This window comes from Phyllobates terribilis, unplaced genomic scaffold (assembly GCF_046119375.1).
Source record: "Phyllobates terribilis strain yellow unplaced genomic scaffold, ASM4611937v1 Scaffold_11__3_contigs__length_659146591, whole genome shotgun sequence".
NCBI classification, from domain to species: domain Eukaryota; kingdom Metazoa; phylum Chordata; class Amphibia; order Anura; family Dendrobatidae; genus Phyllobates; species Phyllobates terribilis.
The window spans coordinates 384,880,812-384,899,498 of record NW_027362771.1 but is presented as its reverse complement, the minus strand read 5'-3'; the positions used below and the strand labels follow the sequence as shown (position 1 = coordinate 384,899,498).

Below are 18,687 nucleotides of genomic sequence, written 5' to 3'. Positions count from 1 at the left end.
AAAAAAGTAATGCATCAAGGCGAGGAGCGGCGGCGGTGGTGGAGCGGGGACATTGGAGGCATTCGGAAGTGCAACGCTGCAGGGTGATGCTGGGAGTCCCATCCCAGGCTGGAAGAAGGGGCTGCTCAGCGTTGCTCGGCGGCAGGAGTCGGGTGATACTGCAGGCGATGCTGCGGGTCCTGCGCTTGGAGGAGGGGATGTCCGGAGGTACGATACCCAGGATGGTAAGAGAGGGTGTTTAACTGTCCTTGGCGGTGCGGGGGCTCCGCAGACATTTTGTGAAAGTCAGGAGCCCCCACACTTCCATATTCTCTATGCGGTGGACTACGCGAAAATGGCCGCTGGAGGCCTCGCATGCGCAGATTTTGATCTTGGGAGCTGAGATCTCGTGAGACAAGATCTCCGTGTCGAGATCTCAATCTGCGCAGGCGCCGCCTCCTGCCTGCCTCCTGCCGCTGCCCCCCCTCCCCAGGAAGCTACTTTCGGTCTATAAGATGCACCCCAATTTTCCTCCAAAATGTATATTTATATATACATATGAGTGTGTGTGTGTATTTATGTATGTATGCATGTGTATATATATATATATATATATATATATATATATATATATATATATATATTACAGACCAAAAGTTTGGACACACCTTCTCATTTAAAAATTTTTCTGTATTTTCATGACTATGAAAATTGTACATTCACACTGAAGGCATCAAAACTATGAATTAACACATGTGGAATTATATACTTAACAAAAAAGTGTGAAACAACTGAAAATATGTCTTATATTCTAGGTTCTTCAAAGTAGCCACCTTTTGCTTTGATGACTGCTTTGCACACTCTTGGCATTCTTTTGATGAGCTTCAAGAGGTAGTCACCGGAAATGGTCTTCCAACAATCTTGAAGGAGTTCCCAGAGATGCTTAGCACTTATTGGCCCTTTTGCCTTTACTCTGCGGTCCAGCTCACCCCAACCATCTTAATCGGGTTCAGGTCTGGTGACTGTGGTGGCCAGGTCATCTGGCGTACCATCCCATCACTCTCCTCCTTGGTCAAATAGCCCTTACACAGCCTGGAGGTGTGTTTGGTGTCATTGTCCTGTTGAAAAATAAATGATGGTCCAACTAAACGCAAACCGGATGGAATAGCCTGCAGCTGCAAGATGCTGTGGTAGCCATGCTGGTTCAGTATGCCTTCAATTTTGAATAAATCCCCAACAGTGTCACCAGCAAAGCACCCCCACACCATCACACCTCCTCCTCCATGCTTCACTGTGGGAACCAGGCATGTAGAGTCCATCCGTTCACCTTTTCTGCTTCGCGCAAAGACACGGTGGTTGGAACCAAAGATCTCAAATTTGGACTCATCAGACCAAAGCACAGATTTCCACTGGTCTAATGTCCATTCCTTGTGTTCTTTAGCCCAAACAAGTCTCTTCTGCTTGTTGCCTGTCCTTAGCAGTGGTTTCCTAGCAGCTATTTTACCATGAAGGCCTGCTGCACAAAGTCTCCTCTTAACAGTTGTTGAAGAGATGTGTCTGCTGCTAGAACTCTGTGTGGCATTGACCTGGTCTCTAATCTGAGCTGCTGTTAACCTGCGATTTCTGAGGCTGATGGCTCGGATAAACTTCTCCTCAGAAGCATAGGTGACTCTTGGTCTTCCTTTCCTCGGGCGGTCCTCATGTGAGCCAGTTTCTTTGTAGCTCTTGATGGTTTTTGCAACTGCACTTGGGGACATTTTCAAATTTTTCCCAATTTTTCGCACTGACTGACCTTCATTTCTTAAAGTAATGATGGCCACTCGTTTTTCTTTACTTAGCTGCTTTTTTCTTGCCATAATACAAATTCTAACAGTCTATTCAGTAGGACTATCAGCCGTGTATCCACCAGACTTCTGCACAAAACAACTGATGGTCCCAACCCCATTTATAAGGCAAGAAATCCCACTTATTAAACCTGACAGGGCACACCTGTGAAGTGAAAACCATTTCCGGTGACTACCTCTTGAAGCTCATCAAGAGAATGCCAAGAGTCTGCAAAGCAGTCATCAAAGCAAAAGGTGGCTACTTTGAAGAACCTAAAATATAAGACATATTTTCAATTGTTTCACATTTTTTTGTTAAGTATATAATTCCACATGTGTTAATTCATAGTTTTAATGCCTTCAGTGTGAATGTACTATTTTCATAGTCATGAAAATACCGAAAAATCTTTAAATGAGAATGTGTCCAAACTTTTGGTCTGTACTGTAGATATATATGTATTTGTGTGTATGTTTGTTAATTATTTGTATACGGGATGAGCACATTAAAGTATTGAAGGGTCCTAAGAGTAAAGTAGACTACGTGCTAATTTCAAATTTTTTCTCATGCACCACAGCTCGCAGTCATCCAGATGTTCAGGCAATCACAGCGACACTTATTTAAGTGAATTTGGCCTGACTTTTGTGTACTGGGGTGTGGGAGAGAGTTACTCTACAGGGGAAAAGCGTGACACTAAGGCTATGTTCACACACTGCTTTTTTTGCAACCAAAACCTGATCTCTAGGCAGTAAAAAGCTGTTGACAAAAAGCAGGTTTTGCTGGCTTTTTTGCTGCTTTTCTTGCTGCATTTTTCAGGATCCCAAAGTTCAGCTTTACTTCCACCATACAAGCATGAACAATACAAGGTGTTAGGCCACAGCCCCACTATCAGTATTCGGTCAGTATTTTTTCTCAGTGGGAGTCAAAACCAGGAGTGGGTGATAAATGCAGAATTGGTGACTTGTTTCTATTATACCTTTTCTCTGATTGTTCCTCACGTGGTTTTGGCTCCCACTCCGATTACTGACAAAATACTGATAGTGGGGCCGTGGCCTTAGATTGTGGATTTGCAATACTAGGCAGGTGTGGTGCTGTTTCTGCACTAGCGCAGTTTGCAGACGTACATCATGGACTGTGTCAGGGTGTTTGGAGCTGGATCAGGACTGAAAAGGAAGTAGATGGTTAATGGGTTAAAACATTTTGTAGACAGCTGTGTATTTTTACTTATTGTTTTGGAGAGCTCTTTCAGATCCATGACTTGTATTTTGTTCGGGTTTTGCAATAGTTTATAAATGGCCATATACAACAATAACTTATAAGATGTTATGTTTATAGTGGTTTAGTTGTTTGTCGTCTCCAATGTCATGTTCTTGTGCCATCAGTTCCTGTTTGTTGCTTTTTTTTCCATTTTCTTCAGGGTAGTTCTTGGTTGTAATTGATTTTCTATAGTGCCAAAAACATTTGCAGATGTGTTTATCATTGCTTAATCTAAATACACAGTTCTTCTTTTGTTAATGCTTGGTCATGGACCACCCAAGGGCAGCAAGTATTTGTGTGTATATACAGTTATATGAAAAAGTTTGGGCACCCCTATTAATCTTAAACTTAATGTTTTATAAAAATTGGTGTTTTTGCAACAGCTATTTCAGTTTGATATATGTAATAACTGTTGGACACAGTAATGTTTCTGCCTTGAAATGAGGTTTATTGTACTAACAGAAAATGTGCAATCTGCATTCAAACAAAATTTGTCAGGTGCATAAGTATGGGCACCCTTATCATTTTCTTCTTTTAAATACTCCTACCTACTTTTTACTGACTTACTAAAGCACTTTTTTGGTTTTGTAACCTCATTGAGCTTTGAACTTCATAGCCAGGTGTATGCAATCATGAGAAAAGCTACTTAAAGTGGCCACTTGCAAGTTGTTCTCCTGTTTGAATCTCCTCTGAAGAGTGGCATCATGGGCTCCTCAAAACAACTGTCAAATGATCTGAAAACAAAGATTATTCAACATAGTTGTTCAGGGGAAGGATACAAAAAGCTGCCTCAGAGATTTAACCTGTCAGTTTCCACTGTGAGGAACATAGTAAGGAAATGGAAGAACACAGGGACAGTTCTTGCTAAGGCCAGAAGTGGCAGGCCAAGAAAAACATCAGAAAGGCAGAGAAGAAGAATGGTGAGATCAGTCAAGGACAATCCTCAGACCACCTCCAGAGAGCTACAGCATCAACTTGCTGCAGATGGTGTCACTGTGCATCGGTCAACTATACAATGCACTTTGCACAAGGAGAAGCTGTATGGGAGAGTGATGCGAAAGAAGCCGTTTCTGCAAGCACGCCACAAACAGAGTCGGCTGAGGTATGCAAAAGCTCATTTGGAGAAGCCAATTTCTTTTTGGAAGAAGGTCCTGTGGACTGATGAAACCAAGATTGAGTTGTTTGGTCATACAAAAAGGCGTTATGCATGGCGGCAAAAAAGCACAGCATTCCAAGAAAAACACTTGCTACCCACAGTAAAATTTGGTGGAGGTTCCATCATGCTTTGGGGCTGTGTGGCCAATGCCGGCACTGGGAATCTTGTTAAAGTTGAGGGATGCATGGATTCCACTCAGTATCAGCAGATTCTTAACAATAATGTTCAAGAATCAGTGATAAAGTTGAAGTTACGCAGGAGATGGATCTTTCAGCAAGACAATGATCCAAAACACCGCTCCAAATCTACTCAGGCATTCATGCAGAGGAACAATTACAATGTTCTGGAATGGCCATCCCAGTCCCCAGACCTGAATATCATTGAACATCTGTGGGATCATTTGAAGAGGGCTGTCCATGCTCGGCGACCATCAAACTTTATTGAACTGGAATTGTTTTTTAAAGAGGAATGGTCAAAAATACCTTCAGCCAGGATCCAGGAACTCATTAAAAGCTACAGGAAGCGACTAGAGGCTGTTATTTTTGCAAAAGGAGGATCTACTAAATATTAATGTCACTTTTCTGTTGAGGTGCCCATACTTATGCACCTGTCAAATTTTGTTTGAATGCAGATTGCACATTTTCTGTTAGTGCAATAAACCTCATTTCAAGGCAGAAACATTACTGTGTCCAACAGTTATTACATATATCAAACTGAAATAGCTGTTGCAAAAACACCAATTTTTATAAAACATTAAGCTTAAGATTAATAGGGGTGCCCAAACTTTTTCATATAACTGTATATGTGTGTTTTTGTTTAGTATATCATGCAACCTAAAGAAACCATTGTAGGGTTGATGAATTTTGCAAGAGCCTGTGCACATGAGCTTTATATTTTTATCAGATTGTGATACGAGTGAAAATAACATCGCAATAAAATAATAATAATGATATTATATTACGCATATATAACACAAAAACCTTATTTAAACAGTTGTTCATTTTCTTTGGTTCCCTCTTGATGTATATTTTAAGAGCTCTTCCAGTGTATACTTTAAAGGGAGGGCAAAAAATGTTATTTTTTTCTCAAAGTTTTTACCCTGTCAGATATACAGTGAGCAATAGTTTACGGTCATGAAATGAAAGCATATAAAATTGCTAATGCGTCCCCAGGGTCACCATTGGTTTTTACCTCTACTTTTTTTTTTTTTATCACTGTTGTTTCCACTGTGCATTATATTGGAGACGATCTGTTGGGGAACTTGTAGGAATCTCCATGTATGGGACTTGCCTAAATAAACCCATTCTGAAGAAGGTTATGCATAAACAGAACTTTACAAGCTGTTTCTGAAACCTACATGTATTAACTAGGCATGATGGGAATGTGCTTGACTTCTTTCTTCCTGCTGTGAATGATAAAAAAAAAAAGCCTTCTCCTGAGACATTTTCCCTATTCTAACCTGACAACATCTGTTTTCTGGTCTGAGCCTGTGACTGTAGCTATGGGAATGAGAAGCACTTGTATGGAAAGATCTGTCCTGTCTGTCCACCCAAACTGTTTAAGTCCCTTTTTTGCACCAAAGTCTTCAAAAGGGCGCACACAGTTCATGAATTTAGCATATGCTGTTTATTTTGCTTTAACCTTCTTTGCAACCTCTTGGTGCCAAAAGTCGCCCATTTTGTAAAACGTCACAAAAAAATCAGCTAAATTTTCTGGCGTACATAACATTACTCTAGGGAAAAGCTAAAGTACATTTTCACAAATATTTTGTTACTTTTCAGAAAATGAGAAATGATCAAACGAAAACATTGGGAAGCTCCAAATTCCGAACTCAATGGCGCACATAAAAAAAATCCCACAAGCGGACGCTTATAAAGTCTATTTTTTATTTTTTTTTGTGTATGCCTTTTTTTTTTAAGAAGAATTCAGCGCAAATTAAAAACGGGCTAAAACCACCAAAAGCTAGACAAAAAAGGAGCAAATGCAACAGTGATCGGCCCCACAGTGTTCTAAGGCGTATTCACCGATAAAAATTGCACCTTTAGGGTACAGGCAGACGCTGCCTTCCGCGGTGGCTACACTCTGAACCTCAGGCTTTTGTTGCAGGCCAATGAACAAAATTGATTGTGAAACAAAATCATGCGGCAATTGCCCATTACAGAGAGTGGAACTTTGGCTGCGTTGCCACTGTGGCTGCACCTTCTGGCCCTACCTTTAGTGTTCTAATTGCTAGCATCTGTTTTACCGAAACAGATTTCATTGAGATATACATATTAGGGTGCTCGGTGCACAATTGATTGGGTCAAGAGACTCTGTGCACCCTTCCGCCCACTGGTTTTACATGCCACCTTCTCCTTCACCGGTGATGAACTGCCTTGCGTTGTCTGAGCTTTCTGTGCAGACTGTGCTGTCTCCTTACAAGCAAGCACTAGTGAGGGACTCGGGCCATGGAAAACCCGTGGGCAAATTGTGCACCCTTGGTGTGGCCAAGAAACCTAGTGCATTAGAGTACTCTAATTAGCGTATTTTGATTACATTTCAGCTTCTGCTGAACAGAGGCAACGATTAGCGAGAAACACACACTTTTTTTTCAGGCTGGCGAAACCACCTAGTTCTGAAAGTGGAAGACTCTTTGGGAAGCTCCAGCTTTTTTTTCCTCCGAAAGAGTCTTTTTTTTTCTTTTTATAGTTTCCTGAGCACTTTTAGGTCGTTCTTGACCGTCAGTAGTTTTGTGCTATCGTTTTGTCTTGTACTGTAAAGTATAGAGCACCTTCAGAGCAGAAAACACTTGAATGGTCAGTTCACTTCATTTAACCACGTGGCAGTGTTTGGAAATGTGTTGATACACTTTAAAGCCTGAACATATGAACAGCAAGTTGTTTTTTACATGGAAATGCGTGTGTTTATTCTTTTGAGCTTTTACCTGCTGCTTTTTCATGTGTATACCGCTGCGTACCTGCCTGAAAAAGATGTGTGCACGTACCATTGAGGCTCTATCGCAGACTTTTTTTTTTTGTTGTTCGTCTGCTAACCTTTAATATTGCAGATAGATCATGCAACCATCACAATGAATGTGCCTTCTCACTCGTCCTTTATTTCGCGGACCAATTGTCTACCCAAAAAAAATCTGAGACATAATACTTTGATCCTTGTTGTGGATCAAACTCATGAATGTCACTTTGGAAAAAAATGGATAGCATATGGATGTCATGGGTTCTTTGTCTATATTTTGCAGTTTAATGGGTTGGAGAAACCAGTTTGTTTTTTTCATATGTGAAAAATGAATGCACCATGGATTGCATCAATGCACAAACACTCATTGATAATGTGGTGCTTTGTATCAGGTTGCCCCAAGCTTTATTTACTTCACTTTTTGTGTAAAATAGATTGTATGCTCTGTTGCCTTTTACTTTCGCATACACCTACTGAATTTAATAGAGTTATTGGGTCGATGGAGCTCGGCTTCATGGACGGAGAGGTCACTGTACATGTGACAGTCTGAACCTGCTTTGCGGACATTTTTGAAATACCGGACAACTCCGTCTAAGCTGCATGGTTATCCATGACTGGTCATGTTCACCTGGTGTAAAGCATGGCCAGCCAGCCAGTCATGGATTAACACATTGCTTTGCCTGTCTAACAGCTTGCAGTAGACTTTGGAAAACGTTGGGCATTAGGCTAAAGTCTAAGGTTATTTTTGGCCAAGAGTAAAGTGTAATTTATTTTTAAAAACTATTACAGGAGTTTACAAAATCCTGAAATTGTATTGGGACTAAAAAGCAAATAAACCAATAAAGTAACACTTCATATGCCCTCATAGTTGGAATTAAAAGAAGTCATCCATAACCAACAATGTCTGATTTCCAGCTTGTGGTTTGTATAACCTGAACTTCTTCCATTTTACCCAGGAGCGCTTTGGGTAGAGCCCACTGCTTTCTCCTGACATATTCTAGGAACAACCCAACCAAAGTGTGCTGAAGTATTGTAAAAATCATGTTCCCTTCCATATAACCTGTGTATCTCAAGTCTATCTGTCTGTGCAGTGTTAATGTTTTTTTACTTTATGTTGTGTTTTTTGTTGTTTTGTTAGTTTTTTGCCATGTTTTCAACACCTCTTTACCATTTGTAAGCGCTTTGTTAAGATTGGCTAGAAGCCAGCTGGTTTCCTTAGCAGCTAATGCTTTGGGCTGCTTATCTGACTGATGAGGCTCTGGTTTATTGGCTACAAGTGGAGACATTTCTAGTCATGATCAAGTTGCAAATGTCAGGGTTATTCTGTTTTCATGTCCATCAGTTATCGGATTCCAGTAGTTTCATGCTGAAAAATAAGACTAGATGGGTATGGGAGTAGGCACATTCACAGGCAATAGCTGTAGTCTACTGGATACAGTGTCATCGGGTGCTGTCATTGACCTAAAACAAAAGACTTACCATACACATGAGATAGCTTTTGAGATAAACATGGATGCTTGCCAAAATGTGCGGGTCTGTTTCAGTGGGCAGAGAGAAAAATACGCATCTGGCAGCAACATATATCTTGTGTTACATAGAAGTTGCTGAAGTTAAAACTCAAAAAGCTCCACCCTTGTTTAAAATCAAGTTTTTGTGTTACATTTATTGATTTATTTTTTACATTTTGGCAATGTTTTTTTTTTCTCATCACAATCTTTATTATAAGTAAACATTAAAAATTCTGCAATTTTACACTGGTCACTGGAGCTGTTCTACATTCACTCTCACGGGCGCTACAGGCTCCACAGGACTGGTTCCAAAACAGGTCCACTATCCTCCTCCAGATCTGGCATCCAAAAGCACAGGTAACTGTGCTCAGCTTGTCGATAAATATAAATAATAAAATTCTCGTGGAAATTAGCGGCACTCCATACTAACGCATAGTGCTAGCTTTATACAGGCATATACAAACTGTGCCAGACAGACACCACGCCCATCAGCCTATGAGGGTGGTGTCTGCATGGCACAGTTTGTATATGCCCCCATGTGCATTAGCAGCAATAGATTGAATCAAATCCCTGCCTTTTGTATCGAAATATCTAATGAGCCTGTGCAAAGGTCATTGTGAAGGGAGGAAGAGTTGGGATGCGGTGACATTACCCTATGTGATTGGTGGATCTTGTGTTTTCAGCTGTTTATAGCGGTCATTGTAATCTTATCTGTGATGATTTGAGACTTCTAAAACATTTTTTTTTTTTTTACGCAAAAACAGCAACAAAAAACAAAACAAAAAATTAAAAGAGGAGATATATTATTCTGATATAACCCCAATGGCCAGTGTGAAAATTGTAAGCTATCTATACAGGGTGGGCCATTTATATGGATACACCTAAATTAAATGGGAATGGTTGGTGATATCAACTTCCTAAATAATAAATGATACACTGGCGCTCTACACTTAATAGAAGGAAAGTTTTTAGTATAAAAACAAATTTTTATTTAAATTGGGTTAAAAATGTCGCAGTGACTAGTTAAAATGAAAAATTGTAGAAATTAAAAGGAGCTGCAAGTGCACAGCAGGGTCTGCATCCACACCTGTCAAGGCAAAATATAAAGCAGAAATACAAGGACACTGCGCTCACTTATATAAACAAAACTTAAAAGAAAACAAAAAATAAGTACCTGATTTTTAAGGAATTAAAGGGTGAGGTTGTCTATGGATTTTTCGATTGATTTCTGTTATGTATTAATATTCAGATGGAATAATGGGTTGTCTAATTATAATACAAAAATATAGATGAAAAAAGAAAGCAGTGTTTGAAAAACATGTGTATAAGCATATATGCACAATGTCAGGGAGTCTTACCTATAAATTGCAGAAAACAAACTTGAGTGGATGTTGTTTTCCTGTGGATTGTTTGAAGATGAAGAACTAAGGGTTTAAATAAACAATTAGAATATTTAACCAATATCTTTAAGGGGTATTATGTTTCTAAAAGAGAGCTACTGTACCTTTAAGGATTTTGTTGTTTTGTGTAATCTCTGTTGTATTTTATTTTTTGTCTTTGTTGTTTCCCTCTTATCTCCAATGGGCTCTGAGGAATCAAACAAAGATCTAATTAATCGAGTTCTTAATTGATAGGAGTTTTTGCTATGTAATCTGAGAGCATTATAATGTAGAGACCCAAATTCCAACGATTATTACAGAGACCCTAATTCCGCCGATGTGCCACTTACTGGGCGACTTGCTCTAGTGTTGACTAATAAACCTGCTGCCATGTAGTCCTCCATATTCTTAACCTCTGTACAACCCCTCCCCCACCTCTGATTGGCAGCTTTCTGCTTATTCACAGCATGCACAGAAAGCTGTCAATCTATTGTGTGAATGGTGTTATAAAGATCTCAGCATTCAGCAGATAAAACAGTAATTTTATCAAAAGTACATGATAGATGACTGGACAGATTCCCCTTTAACCCCTTACTGACATCCACCGCTCTAGTCGGTAGCGTGTGTATGGAGCGGACTCATGGGGTGTGTTACTGCCAGGACCTGCCTCTAATAATAGCGGCTAAAGCAAAGTTCTGCCCTTGATTGTTAACCTGTGAAATGCCGCTGTCAAACTCTGACAGCGGTATTTAACACGCACCGACATGTGGATGCCATCATTAAATGCAACCATCGGTGCGCCCATGAAGTGATCGCAAGTAGCCAATAGATTGCTGTGACAGCAGGGGGTCTGTTGAAGACACCCCCCCCCCCCCCGCCGTGCTTGTCATTACAGAGCTCCCTTTAAACCCAGCCTGTGGCTGAGCTTTAAAGGAGACCATGATTTTCAATATATACAGCAATAGTATGGTATTATTCTACAGTGTATAAGTTATCAGAGGATCAGGATCGCAGCTTCAAGTACCCAAGGGGACTAACAAATACAGTTAAAAGTGTAAACAAGTTTTAAAAAAATATGAAAAAATAAGAAAAAGGAAGTTCAAATCGCCCCACTTTTCCCGTACTAAAAATAAAGATGATAAAAAAATGTACATATGTTATCGCCCAATTCAGAAAAGTCAGATCTATCAAAATATAAAAACAATTAATCTGTTCGGTAAACACCGTAAACGGAAAAAATTAAGTTTTTTTTTTTGATCACTGCAATACTGTACAAAATGTTGTAACAAGCTATCAAAATGTCACATCTATCCCAAAATGATGTCAATGAAAATGTTGTCTCACCTTGCAAAAAATAAGTAATCTCACAGCTCCATCGACCCAAAAATGAAATCATTATGGGTCTCAGAAAAAGGCAACACAACCCCCCCCTCCCAATTTTTTTTTAAACTTCTGATTTATTCTCACCACTAAAATAATAATAATGATAAAAAAATATACATATTTTGGTACCGCCGTAATCGTACTGATGAGCAGAATCATACTTTGAGGTCATTTTTCAACAAAATGTGCACCATAAATCCATTCTCAAAAAACAATGTTGGAATTGTTTTTTTTCCACAATTTCACCACACTTGGATTTTTTTTCCCTTTTTCCAGTAACACTATGTGAAAAAATGAATGATGTCTTTCAAAAGTACAACTCTTCCCCCCAAAAAAACAAGCCCTCATACAGCTATATTGATGAAAAAAGAAGGGAAGGAAATGGCAAAAATGGAAATTGGCCCTGTCGGGAAGGGGTTAAGCGATGTGTATTTTTCTGATTATAAATTCCTTTAATGTGAATGTTTTTTTTAGATACCAATGGAAGTGTTCCGTTATTCATGCAGATATCTGTCTGTCTAATCTTATCCAATCAAACAATATCAGTCTCATTTGGTGTGTTCAGTGACTTCTGAAATCCGCAATAGTGATAATATTTTGAAAAATATATTTATAATCATATCTGAAAAATTCATGTGAGGCAAGGCAAAAGCTCAGTTATTGGCACAATAATATTTTACATGGGAATAATTGTGTTGTGTGATTTATCTATTTTCATATGCTCCTTGACAGCATTTGGATACAAAAAGGTAAAATTGTTATGTATATGGTTATAGGTAGGGTTTCCAACTGTCCGGAAATTCCAGGGTAGTTGGTAAAAATAGGGCACTTTTTTTCCCTGTCCATAGGGAAAAAAAAATTGTTGCGCCTGTGACTTTTGTTTTTTTTTAATTTATGGCTGAAAAAACTTGTACAACTTTTTTGACTGTAATTATCAGCATTTACAGTGAATGCCGCTAATGTCTTTATATTAGAATTATGGGCTGTAGACATACATCACTTATCACAATGATTTATTATGGGTTTTCCAATGTGTCTGTAGAAAATATTGTCTGTCTGTGATTTTTTGATAAGCTGTTAAAAAAAAAAAAAAAAAAAAAAAAATGTCTAGTTGGCCACCCTGGTTATAGGTATTAAAATAGGTGTGACCGATTTAGAAGTCTGTGTATGGAAACCCAGCCAGTGATGAAATTGTTCACTTGGAATGAGTTTAGCACTGGTAGTTGAAGTGAGTGTCATAAAAATACTATATACTCTTATATTTTTAATGTATATTTGCAACAACATTAAATACCTCAGTTCACTAGAAACATTTCAATGCATGTAAACATTAGATATGTACGTGCTTGCGTGTGTGTATGTGTATATATGTGTGTGTATAAATCTATCTGCCAATATACAGTACAGGGTCATCACACTCAGTTATAGTAACACTGTCACATAATCTGCTTAATACTTTTCTTGCTCTTCCCTAGGGTTTTACAGACAGTCCTCATTACAGTGAACACTTGAATGACAGTCGATTAGGGCCCCATGAAGGATTGTCCCCGACACCTTTCATGAACTCAAATCTGATGGGTAAGTAGGTAATGCTTGTGGGCAGCCCCTAAAAGCCTCTTTTCTTTGGAAGACGTCTTGTTTGACACTTATTGTCTGGACTGTGCAAAATATTTCTGGAAGCCAAACCTGTTGCCTTTTTTCCCTCCACATTACTAGAGGTGAAAAAAAAACCCATCAGCAGCAGGGTGGGCATCTACATACACATGATAGGTGGAGTCTTTGAGATCAAATTCCTGCAGAACTAAATGTTTTGCATCTGAATTGATTAAAGGGTTATTCCCAGTATCAGAATGTTATCTCATTATAGTATGCCAATACAAGGAATGTTTAAATATGAACCATTTTGCAGATTTTCTGCCTTAGCTCCCCACACTCCTGCCTGATTTACCCTCGGTTCACATTGGAACTGTCATCCTGTAATTCCAGTGGCAATTTGTACTGCCACTGTTTTTTTTTTTTTTTTACTCTTTTGGCTGCAAATTTATCACTTGATCTTCTGCAGGTCAGACCAAACATGTTCAGTTAGCTGATGTTCTCACCCACTCCATTATTAAACCCACGGGTGTAGTCTCACCCAGCGATCTTTGAGCTGACGTGTAGTTCAGCTCAACTGCGCTGTGCCATCTCTTGACTGGGTTTACACAGCTAGTAAACTACTCAATGCGTGGTCTAACCTAGCTTAGAGCTTGGCATAGAACGGGTGTGCATCACTGGTCATCTAATTGTCTATTGCGCATGTCTATTCTGTACTGTGATGTATTAATTTATGATGTCCTGGACTTAGATGATTATGGGGCTATATGAATTTATTAGTACTATAGTAAAAGTCTGCATAAATATAAATACTCTCAAGTCTATATTTACATACTGCTGTTTTTATTGTGCAAGCGACATAGACCAAACTATTGTTACAGATCCATATTGTAAATATGTATTACTATCAAATATATGTGGAAGAAAATTATTTTCTTTTTATACCGGAGTAAAGAATTTGAGGTTGAAGAGGTGGAGCAACTCATCAAGCACAGCGGCGATAGGAAGGAGGGGCTTGCAGCTCCGAGGAGAAGCAGTGTGCTGCTGGAAAATGTACATTTCGCAGATAGGGACTGCGTAATCAGTTCTAAGAGGCAGAAAGAGATAGAAAAAAGACACAATGGTTCAAGAAATAAAGCTAGTGCTGGTCTGTACTGTATATTTACAATAGATATACCGATAATGTACTTTTTGAAAAATAATCCAATTGTGGGAATAGATGTTATTCTGTATATAAACATTTTTTCAGTCATTGATATGCGTAAAAGAAAAAAAGTGGTATACTTGCTTTCCAGCTCTCTTGCGAATCCAAGCACAGGCCACTCCAGAAGTCTATGTCTCCTGAAGAAATGATGACTGCTTTGATAGGAAGTGCTGCAGCGGTCCTCTGACATCCAAATGGAGCTGGCATCGTTTTTAGGGATAGAGCAGACCTCCAGAGTGGCCTGCGCTGGATCCGCAGGGGTGCTTGAAGGTGAATATGCCACTGTTAATTGTCAGCGCATAAATGTCTGAATTTGTGTATCCCATTGTCAGGGAACAGCAGGGAGGTTCCGCAGCTATCTCCCTGACATTGTCCGATGTTCACAAACCAGCCCTCCGCCGCCTCCAATCGTTGAGACAATTACGCAATTGGCTGACAATTGATGGATGAGGCCATGGCTGCTTTCACTACTAGGACGGATATTAAGAAGCACACAGTGAATGTATAGTATATACACATCCGACTTAAATGCATGGGGGAAAATAAATAAATAAAAAAAATAAATATATATATAAATGTGTGTGTGTGTATGTATATATATATATATATATATATATATATATAAATATATATATATATATATATATATATATATATATATATATATATATGTGTGTATGTATGTATGTGTTTCTCTCTATCTCACACAAACACTCCGGTATGGTCACTGCCAAGCTTCCCAGTAACCAACGAAAAACTAGCTGCCACCGCACTAATCGTTTCTACTGGTCACCCGACAGGTGACGAATGGCTTCAGTGGTGTGGTTTACAGAGCAAGAGTAAAGGGGCTATTACATTTTTTATATTAAATCTGGAAAAGTAGGCAGTCTTTATAAAATATATACAAAAATGTTCCAAAATGGGAACAAAACAATACTATATATACAATCACATTAAATAAAAGGGATAACTAAAGATAAAGTACTAAACCTGTGTCATTGAAATGGCCCAGAGCTTAGTGGAGGAAAGCATTCCTTAGAGCAGGGTTCCCCAACTCCAGTCCTCAAGGCCCACCAACAGGTCATGTTTTCAGGATTTCCTTAGTATTACACAGGTGATAATTGCATCACCTGCACAGGCAATAATTCCATCACCTGTGCAATACTAAGGAAATCCTGAAAACATGACCTGTTGGTGGGCCTTGAGGACTGGAGTTGGGGAACCCTGCCTTAGAGCAACAAGCAGTACCACAGAGCATTGTGTCTTCTAGGACTGACCAATCACAAAAACACAAACTTTGATTTTTATTAGATCAAGTTTACGCCCACATACCTTCCTTAGTGAGCTTATATGGGGGGCTGGTTGTGGGATGTGCTAGGTCTTTAGAAAAGTATGAGATTCTTAACTTTCAGGATATCTTCGCCCCTGGAGATCCCACGTGACATTGCTGTCCTGTTTCCTATTACGATTTTACCTTTCTATAGAGATGAAACAGGACATGGATAGCATCATCCATCTGTCTGATATTAAGTTGGAAGTGTTAGGCCTTACAGTGATGTGAGTGAATGCATTATGTTTGTCGCTTTGCCACAGTGCCAAAAATAAATTTCCCATAAATATTGGATCAATGCAAGACTCAATATTCATTACTGATCTCCAGAGTGTCTGAGATAATTCTTTTGTACAGAAAAAGACCCTGCCTCGGGAAGTTTACTTTTCCGCTTCTGATTATACTGTTCTTAGACTTGGTGGCTGGTTCTTAGCAGATCCTCTACTGTTCACGGCAGGAGGTCCTACTTCAATGGAGGTTGAAATGTCAGCTGTTTTTCACTTCCCCAGTTATAATTTATCTCATATGTTCAATGTGAGGGTGATATGTCCCCTCTTCAGAGATGTCATTATGGATTTTGCAATTTTTCTCTACAACACCTGTCTTCTAATGAAAGTATGCAGTCACTTTTACTGCTGACTTCTGAATACTAAAACCGCGTGCACACCTTATGATGTCAGGATTCTCCTGTGTTATTGGTGAGAGCGGGCCGCCACGTTCCCTGCAAGTATGTGATTTGCTTACATGTGGTCACGTGCCAATTAGAAGTGCTCAGCCTCGCTCAATACAGGTGAATGGAGCGATGCCGAATACATCTAGTTAGAATGTGGCCAGAAGTAAGCAAATTGCATACTTGTGGTCACATAACTGTCCACTCTCACCAGTAGCAACAAAGAATCCTGATATTGTGTGATGCACTTACTGTAAGGATTTAGAAGTCTGCAGTCAGATTTACTGCAGAGTTTCATCAGCAGACCTGACAACCCCTTTAGTGGTAATTGTTGCAATATGCATTTAAGAAACTTTTTCACACTCTGCTTTTTTATGCAAAAAAATTGTGACCACTTGTCAATGGGAGTAAACAATACTTGTAATTTATATATACCATATCTATCTATCTATCTCTATCTATCTATCTATCTATCTATAGATCTCTCTCTCTCTAGAGATCTATATATACTGTAATTAAATCTAAATCTAAATTAGAATATCATTAAAAAGTTAATTTATTTCATATTAATGGAAAGTTGAGTGGAAGGAAAAAGGTGCACAAGCAACCGGGATAATTGTAGCCTTGAAAGGATTGTTAAGAAAAGGCCATTCAAAAATTTGGGGGAGATTCACAAGGAGTGGACTGCTGCTGGAGTCATTGCTTCAAGAGCCACCACACACAGACGTATCCAGGACATTGGCTACAAGTGTTGCATTCCTTGTGTCAAGCCACTCGTGACCAATAAACAACGCCAGAAGCGTCTTACCTGGACCAAGGAGAAAAAGACCTGGACTGCTCAGTGGTCCAAGGTGGTGTTTTCAGGTGAAAGTAGATTTTGCATTTCATTTGGAAATCAAGGTCCCAGAGTTTGGAGGAAGAGTGGCGAGGCCACAATCCAAGCTGCTTGAGGTCTAGTGTGAAGTTTCCACAATCAGTGATGGTTTGGGGAGCCATGTCGTCTGCTGGTGTAGGTCCACTGTGTTTTATTAAGACCAAAGTCAGCGCAGCCGTGTACCAGGAAATTTTAGAGCACTTCATGCTTCCCTCTGCCGACAAGCTTTTTGGAGATGGAAATTTCATTCTCCAGCAGGACTTGGCACCTGTCCACACTGCCAAAAGTACCAATACCTGGTTTAAAAACAACAGTATCACTGTGCTTGATTGGCCAGGAAACTCTCCTGACCTTAACCCCATAAAGAATCTATCATATTAGAAATTTTAGTGGTTCATTATTGGCTACTTTTCTTGTGCGTATATATATATATATCTCAGAGACATACAGTACAGAACAAAAGTTTGGACACCTTCTTATTTAAAGATTTTTCTGTATTTTCAGGACTTTGAAAATTGTACATTCACACTGAAGGCATCAAAACTATGAATAACACATGTGGAATTATATACTTAACAAAAAAGTGTGAAACAAATGAAAATATGTCTTATATTCTAGGTTCTTCAAAGTAGCCACCTTTTGCTTTGATGACTGCTTTGCACACTCTTGGCATTCTCTTGATGAGCATCAAGAGGTAGTCACCGGAAATGGTTTTCACTCCACAGGTGTGCCCTGTCAGGTTGTTTTAATAATTGGGATTTCTTGCCTTATAAATGGGATTGGGACCATCACTTGTGTTGTGCAGAAGTCTGGTGGATACACAGCTGATAGTCCTACTGAATAGACTGTTAGCTGCTTTTTTCTTGCCATAATACAAATTCTAAGTAAAGAAAAACAAGTGGCCATCATTACTTTAAGAAATGAAGGTAGGTCAGTCCGAAAAATTGGGAAAACTTTGAAAGTGTACCCAAGTGCAGTTGCAAAAACTATCAAGCGTACAAAGAAACTGGCTCACATGAGGACCGCCCCAGGAAAGGAAGACCAAGAGTCACCTCTGCTTCTGAGGATAAGTTTATCCGAGTCACCAGCCTCAGAAATCGCAGGTTAACAGCAGCTCAGATTAGAGACCAGGTCAATGCCATACAGAGTTCTAGCAGCAGACACATCTCTTCAACAACTGTTAAGAGGAGACTTTGTGCAGTAGGCCTTCATGGTGCAATAGCTGCTAGGAAACCACTGCTAAGGACAGGCAACAAGCAGAAGAGACTTGTTTGGGCTAAAGAACACGAGGAATGGACATTAGACCAGTGGAAATCTGTGCTTTGGTCTGATGAGTCCAAATTTGAGATCTTTGGTTCCAACCACCGTGTCTTTGTGCGACGCAGAAAAGGTGAACGGATGGACTCTACATGCCTGGTTCCCACCGTGAAGCATGGAGGAGGAGGTGTGATGGTGTGGGGGTGCTTTGCTGGTGACACTGTTGGGGATTTATTCAAAATTGAAGGCATACTGAACCAGCATGGCTACCACAGCATCTTGCAGTGGCAAGCTATTCCATCCGGTTTGCGTTTAGTTGGGCCA

The 18,687-nt window shown here is 39.5% G+C and overlaps 1 protein-coding gene across 4 annotated transcripts in view; it reads left to right on the top strand.

Moving 5' to 3' along the window:
- TCF12 (transcription factor 12) overlaps positions 1–18,687 on the top strand; it is a 312,588-nt gene that overhangs the window by 133,064 nt on the left and 160,837 nt on the right. For all 4 annotated transcript variants that reach the window (XM_073652985.1, XM_073652986.1, XM_073652989.1 and 1 more), the window contains exon 5: positions 12,911–13,013. In XM_073652985.1, the coding sequence (XP_073509086.1) occupies positions 12,911–13,013 (103 nt within the window). The remainder of the gene's footprint in view (positions 1–12,910; positions 13,014–18,687) is intronic.